We start from the raw sequence: 19168 nt of genomic DNA, 5'->3' as shown, positions 1-19168 counted from the left end.
TTACACAGAATCCTGTGGAAATTCTGTATGCAAGCTCTGAAAGTGTGAAACTTTTCATGTGCTTTGTGCTTCTAAAACAGTGGTGGGCAGCCTCCGGCCTGCGAGCCATAGGTTGCCCACCACTGTTCTAAAATAGTCCAGGCTTTTTAACACACTGTAAATCATCATCTCTATGATCCGAAGCTTGCTATAAATAATACCAGATTTGGAGTAGGAGTCACATTTACACTTATGCCATCACATCCCCCCCACTGGTTCTGTGCTAATTTTGAATTAAAATTAACAACTAGGTTATTGATTGAAAGGTTTAAAGAGGGAGGGAATAATCTTCTTTATACAATACACTGTCTTTTTAATACCACTCTATTTTGTGCACTAAGGCAGGTATTTACACCTTGGATTTCAGATGTGAAACCTCATTTCCACTGAAATCAATGGGAATTAGGTACCTAAATACCATTGAGGATCTGGACCTTAGAGCCCAATTGAGCTGTCAGGACAATAAATGGAAAAACACCTGTTGTTGTCAATGGGAATTGGATCAGAACCTTATTGAAAATTGTTTGATTTTTGCAATTAAAGTGAACTTGGTTTTGTTTGATTTCATTTCAGTGTCCTTCACTTAGCAATTATCCACCTTCATTCTGAGCTGGTGAGAAACCTCTTAGAAGTGGTGCTGGATTTTAATTTGGATGACATCATCAATATGAGAAATGACCTTTATCAGGTATGCCAGAATGCAGTGATAAGTGATGTTAATCATTCAACTGGTAACAGAAATTTTCTGCAATTTATTTTTTCCTGTAAAACTATAATGCAAACAGTTCAGAAATTCATAGACTGTGGGACACAATGACAGACTGAAAGGTGGTAACAGAGCGTGCATACTCTCATTGGTGCAGATGTGCAACTTCAATTATTGTTACAGAATGTGTTTATTGTAGAACAGAACCCATATTTTATACCATTTATCTTCATTTTCTGTTCAGTCTTTTTTTACCATGCTGCTCTGTTACTAAACCAGTGGTCTCAATCGTGGTGTACCAACCTTGTCAGCATGTTTTGAGCTTTCAAATGCCATGCTCCTTCAGGCTGGCAGATCAGGTGCTGGGTCACATATGGGCAGAAGGGGGCATGTGTAACAAATAATGCACTTTATAGTAGCCACTTCAAGTCAATATCCGCACCCAGAAATAGAGCTCAGAGATTCTCGTTTCCTTTCATTGTTCACATGTGCAAAAAAAAGAGATGCTTAACCCAATACTCTCTTCATTTAGAGAAGAATTGTTAGGTCCTGGAAGCATGAGCCTGAAACTTGCACATCCCCAGCCCAGACATGTTCAAAGAATTGTGGAAATCCTCCTATAAAGGGTCTGTTTCCACATCCCCTACTATAAACACAAAAGGTCTATATGCCTGCTAGGAAAAACACATAATACTCCCCTGGTAGAGGTGTACCAATGGTAGTAAGAAAGAAAAGCAGACAAGGCTCAGGCAATGTTACTGTTTTATCTAACTCCGCTCAGAGATGCACCAGTAAAGCATTTCAGGTCTGATTTTTCCCTATTTAGATAAGGCCAAAGGGCATGATTTTTCACAGTCTTGTGCCTTTTGTAGTTATTTTCTCTGGTGTAAAGTGAGTCTAACATTAGTGTAAATGAGTGGAGAATTCTGGCTTGATAGTGTTTTACACCCACTCCCTTTATACAGGTAGAATGGCTATACAAGGAACAAGGCAGTAGTAGGTTTCAGGTTCTCAGCATCTATTACAATCCCTATTTAAACCTTCAAAGTCTCCTTAGAGTGGGTATTTTGTAAACCAAAAGCTGGAGAGGGTGGAATACTTTAAATCTACAGTATGGGCTGGGACTTCATGAAAATACAAATACATTGGAAATGGATTTATACATGTGCTCCAGAAATAACTAACGACTCCAAACGGTGTTTCTGTACTGATGATTCTGGTGACATTCACAAACAACTGTAGCCTCACCCCTGTAGTTTACATTATCACTAGACTCTTGGGATGAAATTAATCATTTTTTATGCATAGTTGAGTATATTCCTTAATATAGTAATCAGAATATGAAGTTGGATTTGGGCTTGATTTTGCTTTTATATGGTGTGATATGATATATTTTTAAAGGCTAAGAATCTGATTTTCCTCACAGTAAGAAGGCTCGCTGTACAAATACAATAATATCTGTAAAAAAGATTCAGTATGATGCTGTTTACCCACCAGAATGTCACTGCTGCAGTATACAGTCCCTCCTGTTGAAGTATAAACACAAATCTTAGTTAAAGGCAGTAAAAGCCTTGAAGTCTAATGTTGGTGTTGCAGCTGATAGCATTGTCATACTAATGGAGAACATGCAGATTATATCACCTATCTAGACAGGCATTATATAAATACAACATTCTTCTGTGCTTTGTCATTTTTTAAAAAGAAAACAGCAGATTTACATTTAATATGCCTAGTCATTTTAAAGGATTTAGGGGACATAGTCATGGAGTTTTTCCTAGGAATGGAATCAGCAGAGTGGTTCAGCTACAGATGGGAAGGCTGGATTTGGGTTTATACTCCCTGTGTGACACAGAACTCAGGTCTTTTTGGGTCCAGGCAAGCACAGGGGTTGGTTTTAGGCCAGATAATCCACTTCCACGTGGATCCTTTCACTTCCTCAGTCCTCCACCCTGTGCAACTCCCTAAAAGCTTGACTACTTGGTCTGGACAATAGAGAGTCGATTTGCCTCTTAGAACCCAGTCCTTGCACACACGAAGCTCCCATTGACTTCACTGGGAGTTTTGAAAGCCTGAGGAATGGATGATCAGGCACTTAATCTGAATGCTGATACTGGGCTATGGGGATTTTATGGTCCTTTACGTACAAGTATGAATCGTGTTCACAGTTCAGTGGAAGGAAATATATACTAGTTTGCATCTAGCATTTCAATTATTGTAGTATCTTTTTGTGTAAGAATAAAACATTAAAATTATTAAAATCACTGTGAGTAATTTTTAAGAGGCTTCTATGAAAATGACATATTTGTTGCTCACTTTCTTGTGGTTACTTCTCCCTCCATTTTCTAGGCACCATTGCACTTGGCAGTTATCACAAAGCAGGCAGATGTGGTAGAGGACTTGCTGAGGGCTGGAGCTGATGTCAGCCTTCTGGATCGACATGGCAATTCTATCTTGCATCTAGCTGCCAAAGAAGGAGATGACAAGGTTTTAAATATACTCCTTAAGCATGAGAAGACATCTCCAATGATCAACTATTCAAATGGGGAAGGTATGGAAGGATCACGGTGATTTTTCATATTATCTCTTGGACAAGCGTATTAATTATGCTTCCAGTTCCACATGCAGGGCCAGTTAGACAGAATTGCAGGGTCCCAATGTTCGGGGAGATGATGGTGTTTGGAGGAGGGATTTAGGTTTAGTAGGAACTGGAGAACCTTTGGGGAAAGAAGGAGCCTATATAGGAAGGATGGGCTCCACCTAAACCAAAACAGAACCAGATTGCTGGCATGTAAAACTTAAAAAGTCATAGAGGAGTTTTTAAACTAAGGGCTGGGGGAAAGCCGACAGGTATGAAGGAGCACACGGTTGAGACAGACACATCCCTTAGGGAAGGATTTATTAAAGAGGATACTCTGTATCCTAGTAAAGAGGAGACGGTAGAAGTTGATAAAGTACAGGTAGGAACTGAAGAGAAACAGCCAAACAAAAAAAATTCCCATTCAATTACATCATATGAAGGCAGAAAATTAAATGTTGACAAATGTTATAAGTTGTTCTATACAAATTCAAGAAGTCTAAATAGTAAGAACTTGAATGCCTATTATTAAATGAGGATATTTATATAATAGGCATCACAGAAACTTGGTAGAATGATGATAATCAATGGGACATAGTAATACCAGGGTACAAAATATATAGGAATGACAGAGTAGGTTGCACTGGTAGGGGCCGGTGAAAGAAAGCATAGTCAAAAATAGTAAAAAAAACTTAAATAAATCAAACTGTACCATAGAATCTCTATGGATAAAAATTCCATGCTTGAATAATAAGAGTATAGCAGTAGGAATATACTACCAACCAACTGACCAGAATGGTGACTGTGATTGTAAAATGCTCAGGGAGAAGAGAGAGGTTACAAAAACAGAAAACCTAGTAATAATGGGGGATTTCAACTGTCCCCGTATTGACTTGGAACATTTAACCTGAGGATGGGATGTAAATATAAAATTTCATTGTACTCTTCAGTCGTGACAATGAACTGACATTAGAATAACTGTTGCTACACCTAAGAGTTTATGGGCAATCTGGATTAATGGAATACATGAAACTGAGCTATAGAAATTTAGGGGGCCCTAGTTGTCATGGCATAATGTATGATATCCGATACATTAAATATTACAGGAGACTAAGGTCCAGGCTTTATAAAGACAAGCCATTGTCCAGGCCTTTTAAGAACATAAGAACGGCCATACTGGGTCAAGACCAAAGGTCCATCCAGCCCAGTATCCTGTCTGCTGACAGTGGCCAATGCCAGGTGCCCCAGAGGGGGTGAACCTAACAGGTAACGATCAAGTGATCTCTCTCCTGCCATCCATCTCTACCCGCTGATAAACAGAGGCTAGGGACACCATTCCTTATCCATCCTGGCTAATAGCCATTAATGGACTTAATCTCCATGAATTTATCTAGTTCTCTTTTAAACCCTGTTATAGTCCTAGCCTTCACAACCTCTTCAGGCAAGGAGTTCCACAAGTTGACTGTACGCTGTGTGAAGAAGATCATTTTCTTATCAGTTCAAATTTCCATTCTATTTGATCTTTAGGATATTAGAATCTTATTGCTTTAACTAGTTTATTCCTTTTTTCGTTAGAAGGGATTAAAGAGAGTCACTGTTCTTTATAATACACAGAAAATGTATTTTTAACATATGCATTCCTATTAAAAGTTTTTAAAAGTGGCACCATTCTAGACACCATTAATGATTGCTTCTTGGAGCAGCTAGTTTTGGAACCCATAAGTGGGGAATGACAATTCTTGATTTAGTCCTAAATGGCGCACAGGATCTGGTCAAGAGATGACTATAGCTGAACCTCTCCGGAATGACAACTATACTGTAATTAAATGCAACATCCTTGTAGGGGGGTAATACCAAAGAAACCCACCACAGTAGCATTTAAGTTAAAAAAGGGCAACTACACAAAAATGAGGAGGCCAATTAAACAGAAATTTAAAGGAACAGTCACAAGAGTGAAATGCCTGCAAGCTGCATGGGAACTTTTAAAAAACATCATAATAGAGGCTCAAACTATAGGTATACCCCAAATTTAAAAAAAATCAGTAAGTGGACTAAAAAATGCCACCACAGCTAAACAGAGTAAAAGAGGCAGATGGAAAAAGAAAGGCATCTTTTGAACATTGGAAGTCAAATCCGATTGAGGAACATAAACTCTGGCTAGTTAAATGTAACATTGTAATTAGGCAAGCCAAAAAAGAATTTGAAGAGCAACTAACAGAAGACACACAAATTTATAGCACAAATTTTGTTTAAGTACATCAGAAACAGAAAGTCTGCCAAACAATCAGGAGGGCCACTGGACAATCAAGGTGTTAAAAGAGCACTCAAGGAAGACAAGGCCATTGCAGAGTAGCTAAATGAATTCTTTGCATCAGTCTTCACTGCAGAGGATATGATGGAGATTCCCACATCTGAGCCGTTTTGTTTTTAGGTGACAGATCTAAAGAACTGCCCCAGAGTGAGATGTCAGTACAGGAGGTTTTGGAACAAATTGATAAATTAAAGAGTTATAAATCACCAGGACCAGATGGTATTCACCCAAGAGTTCTGAAGGAACTCAAATATGCAATTACAGAACTACTAACTGTGGTATATAACCCATCACTTAAATCACCCTTTGTACCAGATGACTGGAGGATAGCTAATATAATGCTGATTTTTTTAAAAAGTCTCTAGAGGCAATCCTGGCAATTACAGACTGGTAAGCCTAACTTCAATACCAGGCAAATTATTTGAAACTATAGTAAAGAAAAGAATTATTAGACACATAGATGAACATGGTATGTGAAGAAGAGTGAACATGGCTTTTGTATATGGAAATCATGCAACGTCAATCTATTAGAATTCTTTAAGGGGGTCACTAAACATATGGAGAAGGGTGATTAAGTGTATAGGATACGTGGACTTTCAGAAAGCCTTTGACAAAGTCCCTTACCAAAGACTCTTGAGCAAAGTAGGCAGCCATGGGATAAGAGGAAAGGTCCTCTCATGGATCAGTAACTGGTTGAAAGATAGGAAACATCTGGTAGGAATAAACCACCAGTTTTCCTGGTGGAGAGAGGTCTGCCAAAGGTCTATACTGGAACCAGTACTGTTCAACATATTCATAAATGATCTGGACAGTGTGGTAAACAGTCAAGTGCCAAAGATTGTTGATGATACAAAATTACTCAAGATAGTTAAGTCCAAAGCAGACTGTGAAGAGATACAAAGGGATCTCACAAAGCTGGGTGACTGGACAACAAAATGGCAGATGAAATGCAGTGTTGATAAATGCAAAGTAATGTACATTGGAAAACGTAATCCCAAGTAAACATACAAAATTATGAAGTCTAAATGAGCTGTTAACGCTCAAGAAAGAGATCTTGGAGTCATTGTGGATAGTTCTCTGAAAACATCTGCTTAGCTAACAGAATGTTAGGAACCATTAGGAAAGGGATAAATAGTAAGACAGCAGATATCATAATGCCACATTATAAATCCATGATACGCCCACGCCTTTAATACTGCATGCAGTTCTAGTCACCCCATGTCTAAAAAGATATATTAGAATTGCAAAAAGTGCAGAAAGGGACAATAAAAATTATTAGGGGCATGGAACAGCTTCCATGTGAGGAGAGATTAATAAGACTGGAAAAGAGCTTGGAAAAGAGACAACTAAGACGGGATATGGTAGAGGTCTATAAAATCATGACAGGTGTGGAGAAAGTGAATAAGGAAGTGTTGTTTACTCCTTCACATAGTACAGGAACAAGGGGTCACCCAATGAAATTAATAGGCAGTAGGTTTAAAATGAACAAAAGGAAATACTTCACATAGCGCACAGTCAACAACAACCCTTGCCATGGGATGTTGTGAAGGCCAAAAGTATAACTGGGTTAAAAAAAGAATTAGATAAGTTCATAGAGGATAGTTCCATCAATGGCTATTAGCCAAGATGGTCTGGGACACAACCCCCTGCTATGGGTGTCCCTAAATCTCTGATTGCCAGAAGCGGGAGCTGGATGACGGGATGGATCCCTCGATAAATTGCCCTGTTATGTTCATTCCATCTGAAGAATCTGGCGGACAGGATACTGGGCAAGATGGACCATTGGTCTGACCCAGTATGGCCATTCTTATGTTCTTACATTCTAATTTTTAATACATATTACAAAGATGGATAAAATTTGTACTAGTGTTGTTCATAGCTATGTTCACTGCTCACAATTTTCCACTCCTGCTTTCTCTCTCTCACACACCCAGGAGAGAGAGAGAATAACAAAACATATGAAGTGTTATAAAAACTCATTACCACAATATTTCCATATTTGTCGTGTTCATGTGTATTTTGTTCTGTAGGTCTCAATGTGATTCACATGGCAGTGATGGCAAATAGCATGCCTTGTCTCAGACAGATGATTGCTGCTGGAGCTGACGTCAATGCTCAGGAACAAAAGTCCGGGCGAACAGCGTTGCATCTGGCTGTCGAACAAGAGAACATCTCTTTGGCAGGCTGCCTTCTCCTTGAGGTGAGCGCCGTGTGGGCATCATTGGTTTTTGTAGTTCATTTCTCTTTGCTATTTAAGAAAGCTTTATGATAAATTCCTAAGAGCTTCGTGATTTTGTTGCTTACCCTGGTTGGTAGAATGGCAAACAAACACTGTAATAATGAACAATGCTAGTAATAGTTTGTTTGTTTAGCACTGATAGTAAGCTTGTTGCAGTGCCTGAGGAATTTACAATCCAAGATCGGCCAGGGCCGCCCAGAGGTTTCAGGGGGCCTGGGGTCTTCGGCGGTGGGGGCCCCCGCCACCAAATTGCTGCCCAAGACCCACCCCGGGACCCGCCACCGAAGTGCCGGAAGGACACCCCCCCCCCCTGCCGTGGGTCTTCGGGGCACTTCGGCGGCGGGTCCCAGAGCGGAAGGACCCCCGCTGCTGAATTGTTGCTGAATACGACCCGGAGTGGAAGAAGCTCCAGGGGCCTGGGCCCCGCGAGAGTTTTCCAGGGCCCCCAGAGCAAATGAAGGACCTCGCTCCAGGGGCCCCGAAAAAGTCTCGTGGGGGCCCCACAGGGGTCTGGGGCAAATTGCCCCTCTTCCCCCCTCCCCCCCACTGGGCGGCCCTGAGATCGGCAAAGAGTTCTGTGGCACCTTATAGACTAACAAACATATTGGAGCATGAGCTTTCGTGGGTGAATACCCACTTCGTCGGATACATGTAGTGGAAATTTCCATACTTTCCAAGATCCTGATCCTGCAAAGACGTGCACATGCTTAACATGTACTGTGAATAATCCTATTGAATCTAAAGGAATTACTCACAAGTGTAAAGTTAAGCACATCATCTTTGTAGGGTTGGGGCATAAGCAGACAAACAAGAGAGAGAACATACTTTGTGTGTGCGCGTGTATACACATACACAGTCATATCCTGCTCCCATTCCAGAGCAAAATTCCAGTTGCTTTCAGAGGACACTGGTTTGGACCCATAATAGAAATATGACAGGTTTCAGAGTAGCAGCCATGTTAAGTCCGTATCCGCAAAAAGAACAGGAGTACTTGTGGCACCTTAGAGACTAACACATTTATTTGAGCATAAGCTTTCGTGGGCTACAGCCCACTTCATCCGATGCATAGAATGGAACATACAGTGAGGAGAGAGATATACATACAGAGAGCATGAAAAGGTGGGAGTTCCCCTAACCAACTCTAAGAGACTAATTAATTAAGATGAGCTATTGTCAGCAGGAGAAAAAAAAACTTTTGTAGTGATAATCAAGATAGCCCATATCAGACAGTTTGACAAGAAGGTGTGAGGATACTTAACATGGGGAAATAGATTCAATGTGTAATGGCTCAGCCATTTCTAGTCTCTCTTAATTTAAATTGATGGTATCTAGTTTGCATATTAATTCAAGTTCAGCAGTTTCTCGTTGGAGTCTGGTTTTGAAGCTTTTCTGTTGCAAAATTGCGTCCTTTAAGTCTGTTACTGAATCACGGAAGATTAGTGTTGGAAGAGACCTCAGGGATCATCTAGTCCCACCCCCTGCTGAAAGCAGGACCAACCCCACCTAAATCATGCCAGCCAGGGCTTTGTCAAGCCAGGCCTTAAAAACCTCTAAGGATAAGATTCCACCACCTCCCTAGGTAACCCATTCCAGTGCTTCATCACTAATATCACATTGGGTGCAAAGTTTAGGCTTTTTCATAACCTTTAATATCTATCTGATCCTTGTTGGATTATATACTGTGCCTAATATCTGAGCACCTAAATACCATCTTTTCATGAATACAGAGAAGTAATTTGTTCATTATATTTTTCCAACTCCTTTTGTTCAGGGCATGATTAAAGGTTTTATATGCATAAGAATAGAGGTGCTTATTTGCATGGTTACAGTATTTATGCAGACATGAGGCTCCAGCTGTATTCTCTACCCAGGTAGCGTTACTTTTTTATTTCCTCCCTTAATAAAATTTTAGGGTGATGCAGATGTTGACAGTACTACATATGATGGGACAACTCCACTTCACATAGCAGCTGGAAGGGGGTCTACAAAACTGACAGCTCTTCTCAAAGCAGCAGGTATGAGCGGTGAGCGGTTGGAAGTATTGTGGAGAGTATATTTCTACTTGAATGAAAATGTCACTTATTGCTAATTGAGAATTTAGATTTGAAGTTTGGAGCCTTCTCTGTTGGGCACAAGGGACCCATTAATGAGTGACCCACTCCCACCCTTTCAGCCAGTAGAAATCCCATGTGTTAGAGATATAAGGAACTAATTCTATGGGGTAGAAGGGGAGTTGTTGTTAACTGTGTGGCTCTTTACCTCTATCTACTGGCTAAATTATGATGCTGATAGTACTTGGGATGGGAAGTGGGCTGAATCTCATGAGCAAATAATCTCATATGAGGTTCTGAGCTGTGTTTTGTTTGTAGCTTCCTATATCTGAGGAGATTTTTCCCTGAATGGTTCAGTGTTACATTAGTTTGCTGCTGGAATGCCAAATATGGTATAAGCTGGCATCGTTGAGTATGATCCAATGTAGTGAAGTATTTGGAAAGCCTTTAGTTGTTATAACTGTGCTCTGTAATTTTCCAGGTGCAGATCCTCACATTGAGAACTTTGAGCCATTGTTTGACCTAGAAGACGTGAGAGACAAAGACAGTGAAGATGAAGGAATCGTACCTGGAACGACACCTTTGGATATGGCTTCCAGTTGGGAGGCAAGTGATCTGTGTGGTTTGAGTTATTTGGACAAACACAAAAAACCCACAAATCCTTTCTTCTAGTTTAATATGAAGAGGAAGATACATGATTGACAACCAGTGGCACTTTTCTGCAGTCATTCATTCATTGAAGACTTTGTTCACGATGAAAATCCAAAGAACTGCACTGTTTTCAAAAATCATAGTTCTTGGCACAACTCACTGAATGCATCCACCACTGCAATGTTTTTGGTTCTGTTTTTTGAAGAGCATTGCTTCATGAGGAGTCTTGGGTAACTTGTCACTGCTGAACTGATGCAGGCTGCTGTGCAGTCACTGTGGCTGGAGCGATCTCTGTTGTCTTGGAAGGGATTAGGAAAAGGACAAATTAGGTTAAGTGGGCTTCAGCCAGGAAGAATATTAGTAGACTGCAAACTCTTGAAAGGTCACGCTTGAGACTTCAGGATGAAAAACAGAATACACAATTCAAATACACAGAATACACATAGTTTGGCTGAAAGGATTGTGTATTCCAATTCATTATGAATCCTTTTCAGGGCAACAGTCCATCAGGATCCATCCCTAGTATCTGTATGGGGCACCTTTCATGGGTATTTTTGTCATGAGTTCTTCATGCTCACACTTTATAGTATCCCATTTAAAAACTTTAGATAACCCCCAGATTTTCAAACTTGGCTCCCTTAAATTAGGCCCCTAAATCTGTATTTTGGCAACTGCATGAATGGGCCTGATGTTTCAGATGTGATGAACACCTGTAGTTCTCTTTGGGTGTTCCTACAGCACAGTCACAGGGTGTGATTGTCTACAATGCAGTCACACCTCAGTGGGAGGTGTAGATACTCAGCACCTCTGATAATCTAGCCACCTTGTTCAGGTGCTTAAATATGGGTTTAGGAGCCTAACTTTAGGTAGCCACATTTGAAAATTTGATGCACAATTTTTGTTTTAAATTATTAGTTTTCTCGGGTGCAGGTTACTGTGCTCCTTGCTTGGAGGATTTTCCATCTCCCTTAAAGCATCTCTGGACCTTGGGAACAGTTGGTATTTGCCGGATGAGTTACTTAAAGGGCGACAGAAGGCAATCTCTCTCCATTTCCCACTTGGGCAGAGGCACCACTCCTCTGCAACACTTTTAGTTCTGCTGACCGTACGACAAGAAAGAAATATGGCTGCTGATCTATTAATACATAAAGTATGGAAAATATAGAGCAGTGTAAACATTAGGGTTGGATATGATGAGATGCAGGATAAAGACCAAGTTTCTTGCAAATATTGATATTAATGGCTAATTCTTTTCCCACACTACAGGTATTTGACATATTAAATGGCAAACCCTATGAATCAAAGTTGGCTTCTGATGACTTACTGATGCAAGGTAGAGTATTTTAAAAAGAAAAGCTCAAGTAATACCCATTTATTAATTGATGAGTACTGACAATATGCTCAGAACATAGTGGAGAAACAGCTTGCAATATAAATAATAGAACAGGAATAGCCATGTCATGCTATCTGGAGTGGCTGACGACCTTGAGTGCCAGCCTCAGGGCACACTGTCAAGAAGCAGGACAGAGACTCCAAACTGGTTGCATGTTCTAAAATTAGATTTCACCAACCTAGTAACAAATGTAAACTCCTGAAGCACTATAACAGTCTTGCCAGGCAAGCTGGACTTAGTGATAGTTGGTTGCTATACACTGAAGATCACAAAATATTCAGGTTGCTTCCAATTGCAAGAGACCTGTCACTTACCTGTCACTTTGACCCAGGTCAAATTGTACCTTAGATCTCTCACCAAAGACAATGCTTGTAGCCAATCCTGTGATAAATTAACTAAAGATTTATTAACTAGGAAAAAGAAATGAGATCATTATTACAAGGTTAAAAAAGGCAAATGTATATATGCAAATGAGTTACAGTCTATGGTTTTAAAAGATGATGGAGTTATAGTAATCTGTCAGCTCTGAATGTCTTTCAGGGCTAACCCAGGTTGACCCTGGGGATCTCTGCTTTTGTTTCATAGCTCCAGCTCTGTGAGAGTCCAAACAGCAAAAGAGAGATGAAACATTTTCTTGTCAGCTATTTTTATTTCCTTCTTCCAGAATTCAAGCTGATGGGATGAGTCCTTTTGTACGTAGCCTTTTCTTGGGTGAGAAGGGGCAATTAACAAAATCTTTGTATTGTGATGTCCCACAATGACCCATATAGTTTTGATAGGCCTTCTCAATGGTTAGAAGACAGTCCCTCCTGATTGGGTTCATAGTTCCAGAGCAAACATTTTTTACAGTCATAAAGCAAAAAGTTAAATATTACTTTGTAGCATGTGATAAGGATGTTATAAGTGAGATTAATGCATTCAGCAATTTACAGACAATTCATAAAATCTAAGCACATTGTTATAAGGGCAATACCTATCTTAACCATACTAGCCCAACGGTGAAGCAGACTGGTTTCCAGTGCTCAGCTGATGCCTAAACCGTCGGCAAAAGCTGGCACCTGGTCTGCCAGCGTCACAAGCCATACATCGGAAGTGCGACTGCTAGTAGAATAAATATGGTTCTTTTTATAGTCATATGTTATTTCTGACTTTGGAATTACGACAAGACATAGTCCACATGCTCACTGTTATGCTACAGTGCGAATAAATATATTGAGTAAATACTTTAATGTCTACCAATCACTTTTTAATTAAATGGTTTGCCTCTGCTTAGGGGCAAAAATGTGACTGTGATTTCATAAATAGGTGCATGGTTTATTCATATAATAAACTTGGTTTATTTCTCTGTTTCACCAGGAGATATGAAAAAATTGAATGAAGACTCCAAGCAGCAGCTTTACAAGTTACTGGAAGTACCAGATCCAAACAAAAACTGGTCTACACTGGCACAAAAATTGGGTCTGGGAATACTTAGTAATGCCTTCAGGTTGAGTCCTACCCCAGCCAAAACTCTGCTGGATAACTATGAGGTAACTCTTTTTTAAAAGATGTTCTAAAGGACCGAGGGAACACAAGGTCATATGTGACACATGCAACTGCCCTCAATAATGTTCTCCTCCTGCATGGATAGATGGTGCCACCCTTTATTTTGTAACAAATCTGCCACAGTGTTATGTATATTATTTTCCTTTCTGTTTTGTCGTAGGTTTCTGGTGGTACAGTGAAAGAGTTGGTCGATGCCTTGAGACTAATGGATTACACAGAAGCAATTGAAATCATTCAGAAAGTGCTCTCCATCCCATTAAACCAGTCTAGCAATGAGGATAATGCTGTGAAGGCTCCGCCATCGTCACCATGTGCCTTCGCCACCAAAGAAGAGACGGGTAAAATAGATAGGCATAGATAATGTGTTTTGAAAAGTGTTTTCCAGCAAGTTTCATGTGATTCTGATACATTTCAATCCAGCTGTCTTTGCACGGAACAGCCCTATTCAGTTGCCTGTCTGGGAAGTACTAAAATATGTAAGAGTTTCTCATTTTACACTTGCCAGGCCTAATAGTGAGGGGAGATGAATGGAAGTTGAGCACGTAGCAATGACTCAGGGCAAGAGTAGTTATAGTCTGTTTTCTAAAAATAGATATTTGCCATGTCAGAGGTATTAATTTATCCTTGCCAGCAGCAAGGGACTAGTCAATCTCATTTGCCCATGTTTGAACATCCACTCTGTCACGTCATTGTCCAGCCTCCTCTGGGTTTGTACAAAACCCCTCCATTATCTTTTACTAGTTTTTTCCTATGATCGTGATTGGACTTAAGTGTTTTGGCCTCATTAACTGCTCATCAAAGTAGTTAGGCTATACAGCTTGATATTACAATTTAAATAGTTGCCAATTCTACAGCACTTGTCATCTACAGATTTTAAATGCTGTATAGAGGTGGGTAATGCCATTTATCCCCATCTTATCAACAGGGAAACAGAGGCATGGAGGTAAAATGAATTTTCTATGGTCACATTGTGAGTCAGTTTCAGAACAAGGAATAAAACCCAAGTTTTCTGACACCCAGACTAGTGCCTTATTCATTGACTAACACTGCCTCCGTAGCCCATGTACAGTATATACTGAGACACAAGATAAACCGGTCAGGTTTCACTTCCATCACCTTTGCTAGTTTAAATTTTATAGTGCCATTCAGTTTAGACTGCATGCCTATGTATATGCTATGTAAGAACTATGTGGTATTCTCTCTGTTCCTGAAGATTCAATATCAAAGCTAAATTGGCAGCACCACCAGTGAAAGAGCTTTGCCACTTAGCCACAGTAATAAGCCTCTCCTTATTCATTGATTTGAAAATGTGTTTTAAAGAGTTAGTAATTTAAGATCTTAAAAATTCCAAAATGTGCTGAATGGTCTGTTTCAATCACATCAAGCACTTTGTTCCCAGCTTTATAATGATGACGGGTCTCTGTGCCATAAGCACCTTCAACTGAGGAGACACAGCTCACATAACAATCAATTATTCCTTTGTAGATCTTGCACGGATGCCAGCTGTCGCTGAACTTTTCAGATTTCATACTCACCTTAACTAGATGCAAATTATTTAAGTACTTTGACAATCCATCCTTTGTTCTTTCATGGAAAGATGTCTTAATAGCAAAGAGACCTCAACCTGGACACTATAGTTCAGCAACAGTTTATACTTCTAAGATCCAGAATGCCTTTATCCTGGTACTGAGCACACTCCTGTGGGCATTACCAGTGTGAGGATAGTAGTAACTTGTATGGATCAATATGACTGCTAGTTATTCTGCATGGGATCACGCTTAAATACCAGGTGTCTAACCCTATCCATCCTCCCACCATTGATACCCATTTTTGGCCACTAAACAATCCTGCAGACTCAATCAGCATAGTGTGATAGAAGGGCATCAAAGTAAGTAGGCTTTGGTCAGTTCCTGAGCAAAAAGAACCAACACCTTCCTACTGCAGTACTGAACCCAAAAATTGCAGTATTTTGATTGTGCTTTACAAGTGACTTTGTCTATTGGAGTGTATTTCTCATGGCTGTTGAGGATGTTAAACTAGCTTATAATGTTTTTAGTGCAGGATGAAAAACAAATGTGTATTCTTTTCTGTTTTCTTTCTCAGGTGAACTTTATAATGTAAAATTGCAAGACAATGAAAGCATGTGCGATAGCGGCGTGGAGACCTCCTTCCGCAGACTTAGCTTCACTTATTCTGAGTCCCTTAACAGCAAGTCATCGATAACACTTAGCAAAATGGCCCTGGGATATGGACAAGAAGACTCAGTTCAAAGCAAAATGTAACCAGTTAGTAACATGCAATTATATGAACCAAAATAACAGTTAAAAATATGCCTGTATAATTCTCTCCAGCAGAAGTGATTTTACAGCCAAAAGTGCACTGGAAAATACCTGTCTGAAGTGTTCAAGATTTGAAAACATGACTTATGAACATTGCTTCTTTCTTTGTTTAAGTACCTTTAGTTTTGTTCATTTACAAGCAGTATAGTGTTACCAGAACCAGTAACCAGTGCCGCATAGTGCATAGAACTGGATGATGTAACTGAATGAGTTTTTCTGGTGGCCAGAATTTTCTATATGGGATGGACGTTGCTACTTCTTGATAATGTTGAACACCAACTCACCGTTCATAAAAGATGTACTGCACATAGAGCAATCAAGGATGCATCTTCTAGCAACCCATTCCCCAGTTATACAGCACAGCTACATGGAAAGGGGAGCTCATACAACTGTTAAAAGAATTCCCCTGATGTTAAAGACAAATTGTGGTTTTCTCAAAGTAGTCGTTGCAATTTTTAAAAAACTACAAAAAAGCGATCATGTATATTTCAGTGAATGTATTTAAATTTAACTCTGGTGACTATAATCATTCAAAGCTTTAAAAAGTTTGTCACTTTACTATTGTAAATATTCTTTTTAGATCAATTCCTTTTACAGAGGAAATTTGTGCTTTTTAAATGCTTATTTTTATTTTACTTTTATAATAAAAACAAAATTAAATTAAATCTTTCATCTTCATTGACCATTTTGACTTCCCTTTGTAGAGTTTTAGAAAGATGTCTTTTTATTTTTTTCCTCTGTTCACCTTTTCAATTATAGGATCTGAGAGCAGATAATACAAGATTAATGTGATTTTTTTTTTGCATTAAAAATAGCCATGAGGCTGAAAACAATTCCTCTTCAAGCGTTGCCCATTTTTACTTGAGAAGTCAGGGGCCTGCGATATAGCTGAGCAGAGGTGCCGTGTGCAGGCTGTGGTTTGTAGTTTTGGAACTATGGCCTCTAATGCTAAGCCTCTTTACTCCCATTTGTGTGTCTGCCTGTTGATTAATAACAGTGAAGGAGAGTGCTCCACGGGAGGATGTGCACACACTGCAAAGTAGGGCTCGCATCTGCGCAGAGCCATGCCTTGTGCTTTGAATGAGGGGGATCCAGGGAGGTGCAAGCCTGCAATCACTCAGTTCCATCTGGGCTGCAAAGCCAGAGACTCCACAGCAGAAGAGAAGGAAATGGGGAGGTAGAGCCCCAATAGGGACAAAACATAGACTCATAGAATACCAGGGTTGGAAGATACCTCAGAAAGTCATCTAGTCCAACCCCCTGCTCAAAGCAGGACCAACCCCAGCTAAATCATCCCAGCCAGAGTCTTCTCAAGCTGGGCCTTAAAAACCGCTAAGAATGGAGATTCCACTACCTCCCAAGGTAACCCTCGGTGCTTCAGCACCCTCCTAGTGAAATAGTGTTTCCTAATATCCAACCTAAACCTCCCCCATTGCAACTTGAGACCATTGCTGCTTCTGCCACCACTGAGAACAGCCTGGCTCCATCCTTTTTGGAATCCCCCTTCAGGTAGTTGAAGGCTGCTATCAAATCCCCCCTCTTTCTTCTCTTCTGCAGATTAAATAAGACCAGTTCCCTCAGTCTCTCCTCGTAAGTCATATGCCCAAGCCCCCTAATCATTTTTGTTGCCCTCTGCTGGACTGTCTCCAATTTGTCCACATCCTTTCTATAGTCGGGGGCCCAAAACTGGACACTATACTTCAGAGGTGGCCTCACCAGTGCCAAATAGAGGGGAATAATCACTTCCCTCGATCTGCTGGCAATGCTTCTATTAATGCAGCCCAATACGCCGTTAGCCTTCTTGGTAACAAGGGCACACTATTGACTCGTATCCAGCTTCTCGTCCACTGTATCCCCAAGTCCTTTTCTGAACAACTGCCACTTAGCCAGTTGGTCCCCAGCCTGTAGCAGTGCATGGGATTTTTCCTTCCTAAGTGCAGGACTCTGCACTGGTCGTTGTTGAACCTCATCAGATTTTTTTTTTTGGCCCAATTCTCCAATTTCTCTAGGTCACTCTGAACCCTATCCCTACCCTCCAGTGTATCTACCTCTGCCCCCAGCTTAGTGCCATCTGCAAACTTGCTGAGGGTACAATTAATCCCATCATCCAGATCATTAATGAAGATGTTGAACAAAACCAGCCCCAGGATTGACCCTTGAGGCACTCCGCTTGACACTAGCTGCCAACTAGACATTGAGCCGTTGATCACTACCTGTTGAGCCCAATGATCTAGACAGCTTTCTATCTACCTTATAGTCCAATCCCTACTTTTTTTAACTTTCTGGAAAGAATACTATGGAAAACCGTATCAAAAGCTTTGCTAAAGTCAGGATATATCATGTCCACGGCTTTCCCCATATTCATAGAGCTAGTTATCTCATCACAGAGGGCAATCAAGTTGGTCAGGCATGACTTGCCATTGGTGAATCCATGTTGACTGTTCCTAGTCACCTTCCTCTCCTCCAAGTGCTTCAAAATGGATTCCTTGAAGATTTGCTCCATGATTTTTCCAGGGACTAACAAAGAGTTACAGGGATTTCACGGGGATACAACTCCCACCCCCAGATGACAGCACATTCCACCAGATTTTTTAATTTAAATTGGATTTTTATTTAAATTAAATGCATTTTTCTTTTTAAAAATAAACCTATTTAAAAGTACATTTGAACCTGTGATAACATATGTAAAATAATTTACATTTAATAAATTAATATTAAGCAGTACATGTTAACTGCTGAAGTCTCAAAGAAAATCAAACCAATGAAATCGTGCAAGTCACTGGCTAAACATCTGCAGCCAGAGTTTTTTGAACTGCTAACCCAGTTTTTGACAGCAGTAACCTCTTCTGCAGGTGCAAGGATTATATATATTTCATGTGAGTTTATTCAACTAGTTCAGTTCAATGACCAGTTCATTCAAAGTTAACAAATGAGTGGGAAGTTGAAAAAGCAGAAAAATTTGTTTTCCTCTTCCTATCTATGAATAAAAACTCAGTGTGAGAGGATGAAATTCTACGAGTCCTAAAATCTTGAAGGACATGGTGACTAGAAAGAATCGTTTCAATTCATTAACTGTAGGTCATACTTTTTTAGTTTAGTAAATCAGTTTTAAATGCAAATGTTTGGATAACTTTGTTTCTTGTGTACCCAGCTCACTGAAGTAATAAAAGAATTAAATGCTGTTTCTGCACATTTCTATTTTGAATTTCAGTTTCCATCCAAACAGCTTGACACAAATCACAAGTAAAACAAAATTAATCATCCAACAAATAAGAAACACACAATTCACCATTTCTAACATAAACATTTAAAAATTAAG

The 19168-nt window shown here is 39.9% G+C and overlaps 1 protein-coding gene across 10 annotated transcripts in view; it reads left to right on the top strand.

The window, feature by feature from the left end:
* NFKB1 (nuclear factor kappa B subunit 1) overlaps positions 1 to 16442 on the top strand; it is a 78732-nt gene extending 62290 nt beyond the window's left edge. For 8 of the 10 annotated variants that reach the window (XM_039539894.1, XM_039539896.1, XM_039539892.1 and 5 more), the window contains 9 exons: positions 613 to 727; positions 3092 to 3293; positions 7662 to 7831; positions 9783 to 9885; positions 10403 to 10527; positions 11839 to 11905; positions 13322 to 13494; positions 13671 to 13848; positions 15614 to 16442. In XM_039539894.1, the coding sequence (XP_039395828.1) occupies positions 613 to 727; positions 3092 to 3293; positions 7662 to 7831; positions 9783 to 9885; positions 10403 to 10527; positions 11839 to 11905; positions 13322 to 13494; positions 13671 to 13848; positions 15614 to 15792 (1312 nt within the window). In that variant the 3' untranslated portion in view covers positions 15793 to 16442. The remainder of the gene's footprint in view (positions 1 to 612; positions 728 to 3091; positions 3294 to 7661; positions 7832 to 9782; positions 9886 to 10402; positions 10528 to 11838; positions 11906 to 13321; positions 13495 to 13670; positions 13849 to 15613) is intronic. The other 2 variants (XM_039539891.1, XM_039539889.1) reach the window with 1 other exon arrangement.
* Positions 16443 to 19168: the final 2726 nt, after the last annotated feature.

This window comes from Mauremys reevesii, linkage group 5 (assembly GCF_016161935.1).
Source record: "Mauremys reevesii isolate NIE-2019 linkage group 5, ASM1616193v1, whole genome shotgun sequence".
Classification (NCBI taxonomy): domain Eukaryota; kingdom Metazoa; phylum Chordata; order Testudines; family Geoemydidae; genus Mauremys; species Mauremys reevesii.
The sequence above is the reverse complement of the archived record's forward strand: the minus strand, read 5'-3'. Positions and strand labels throughout refer to the sequence as shown.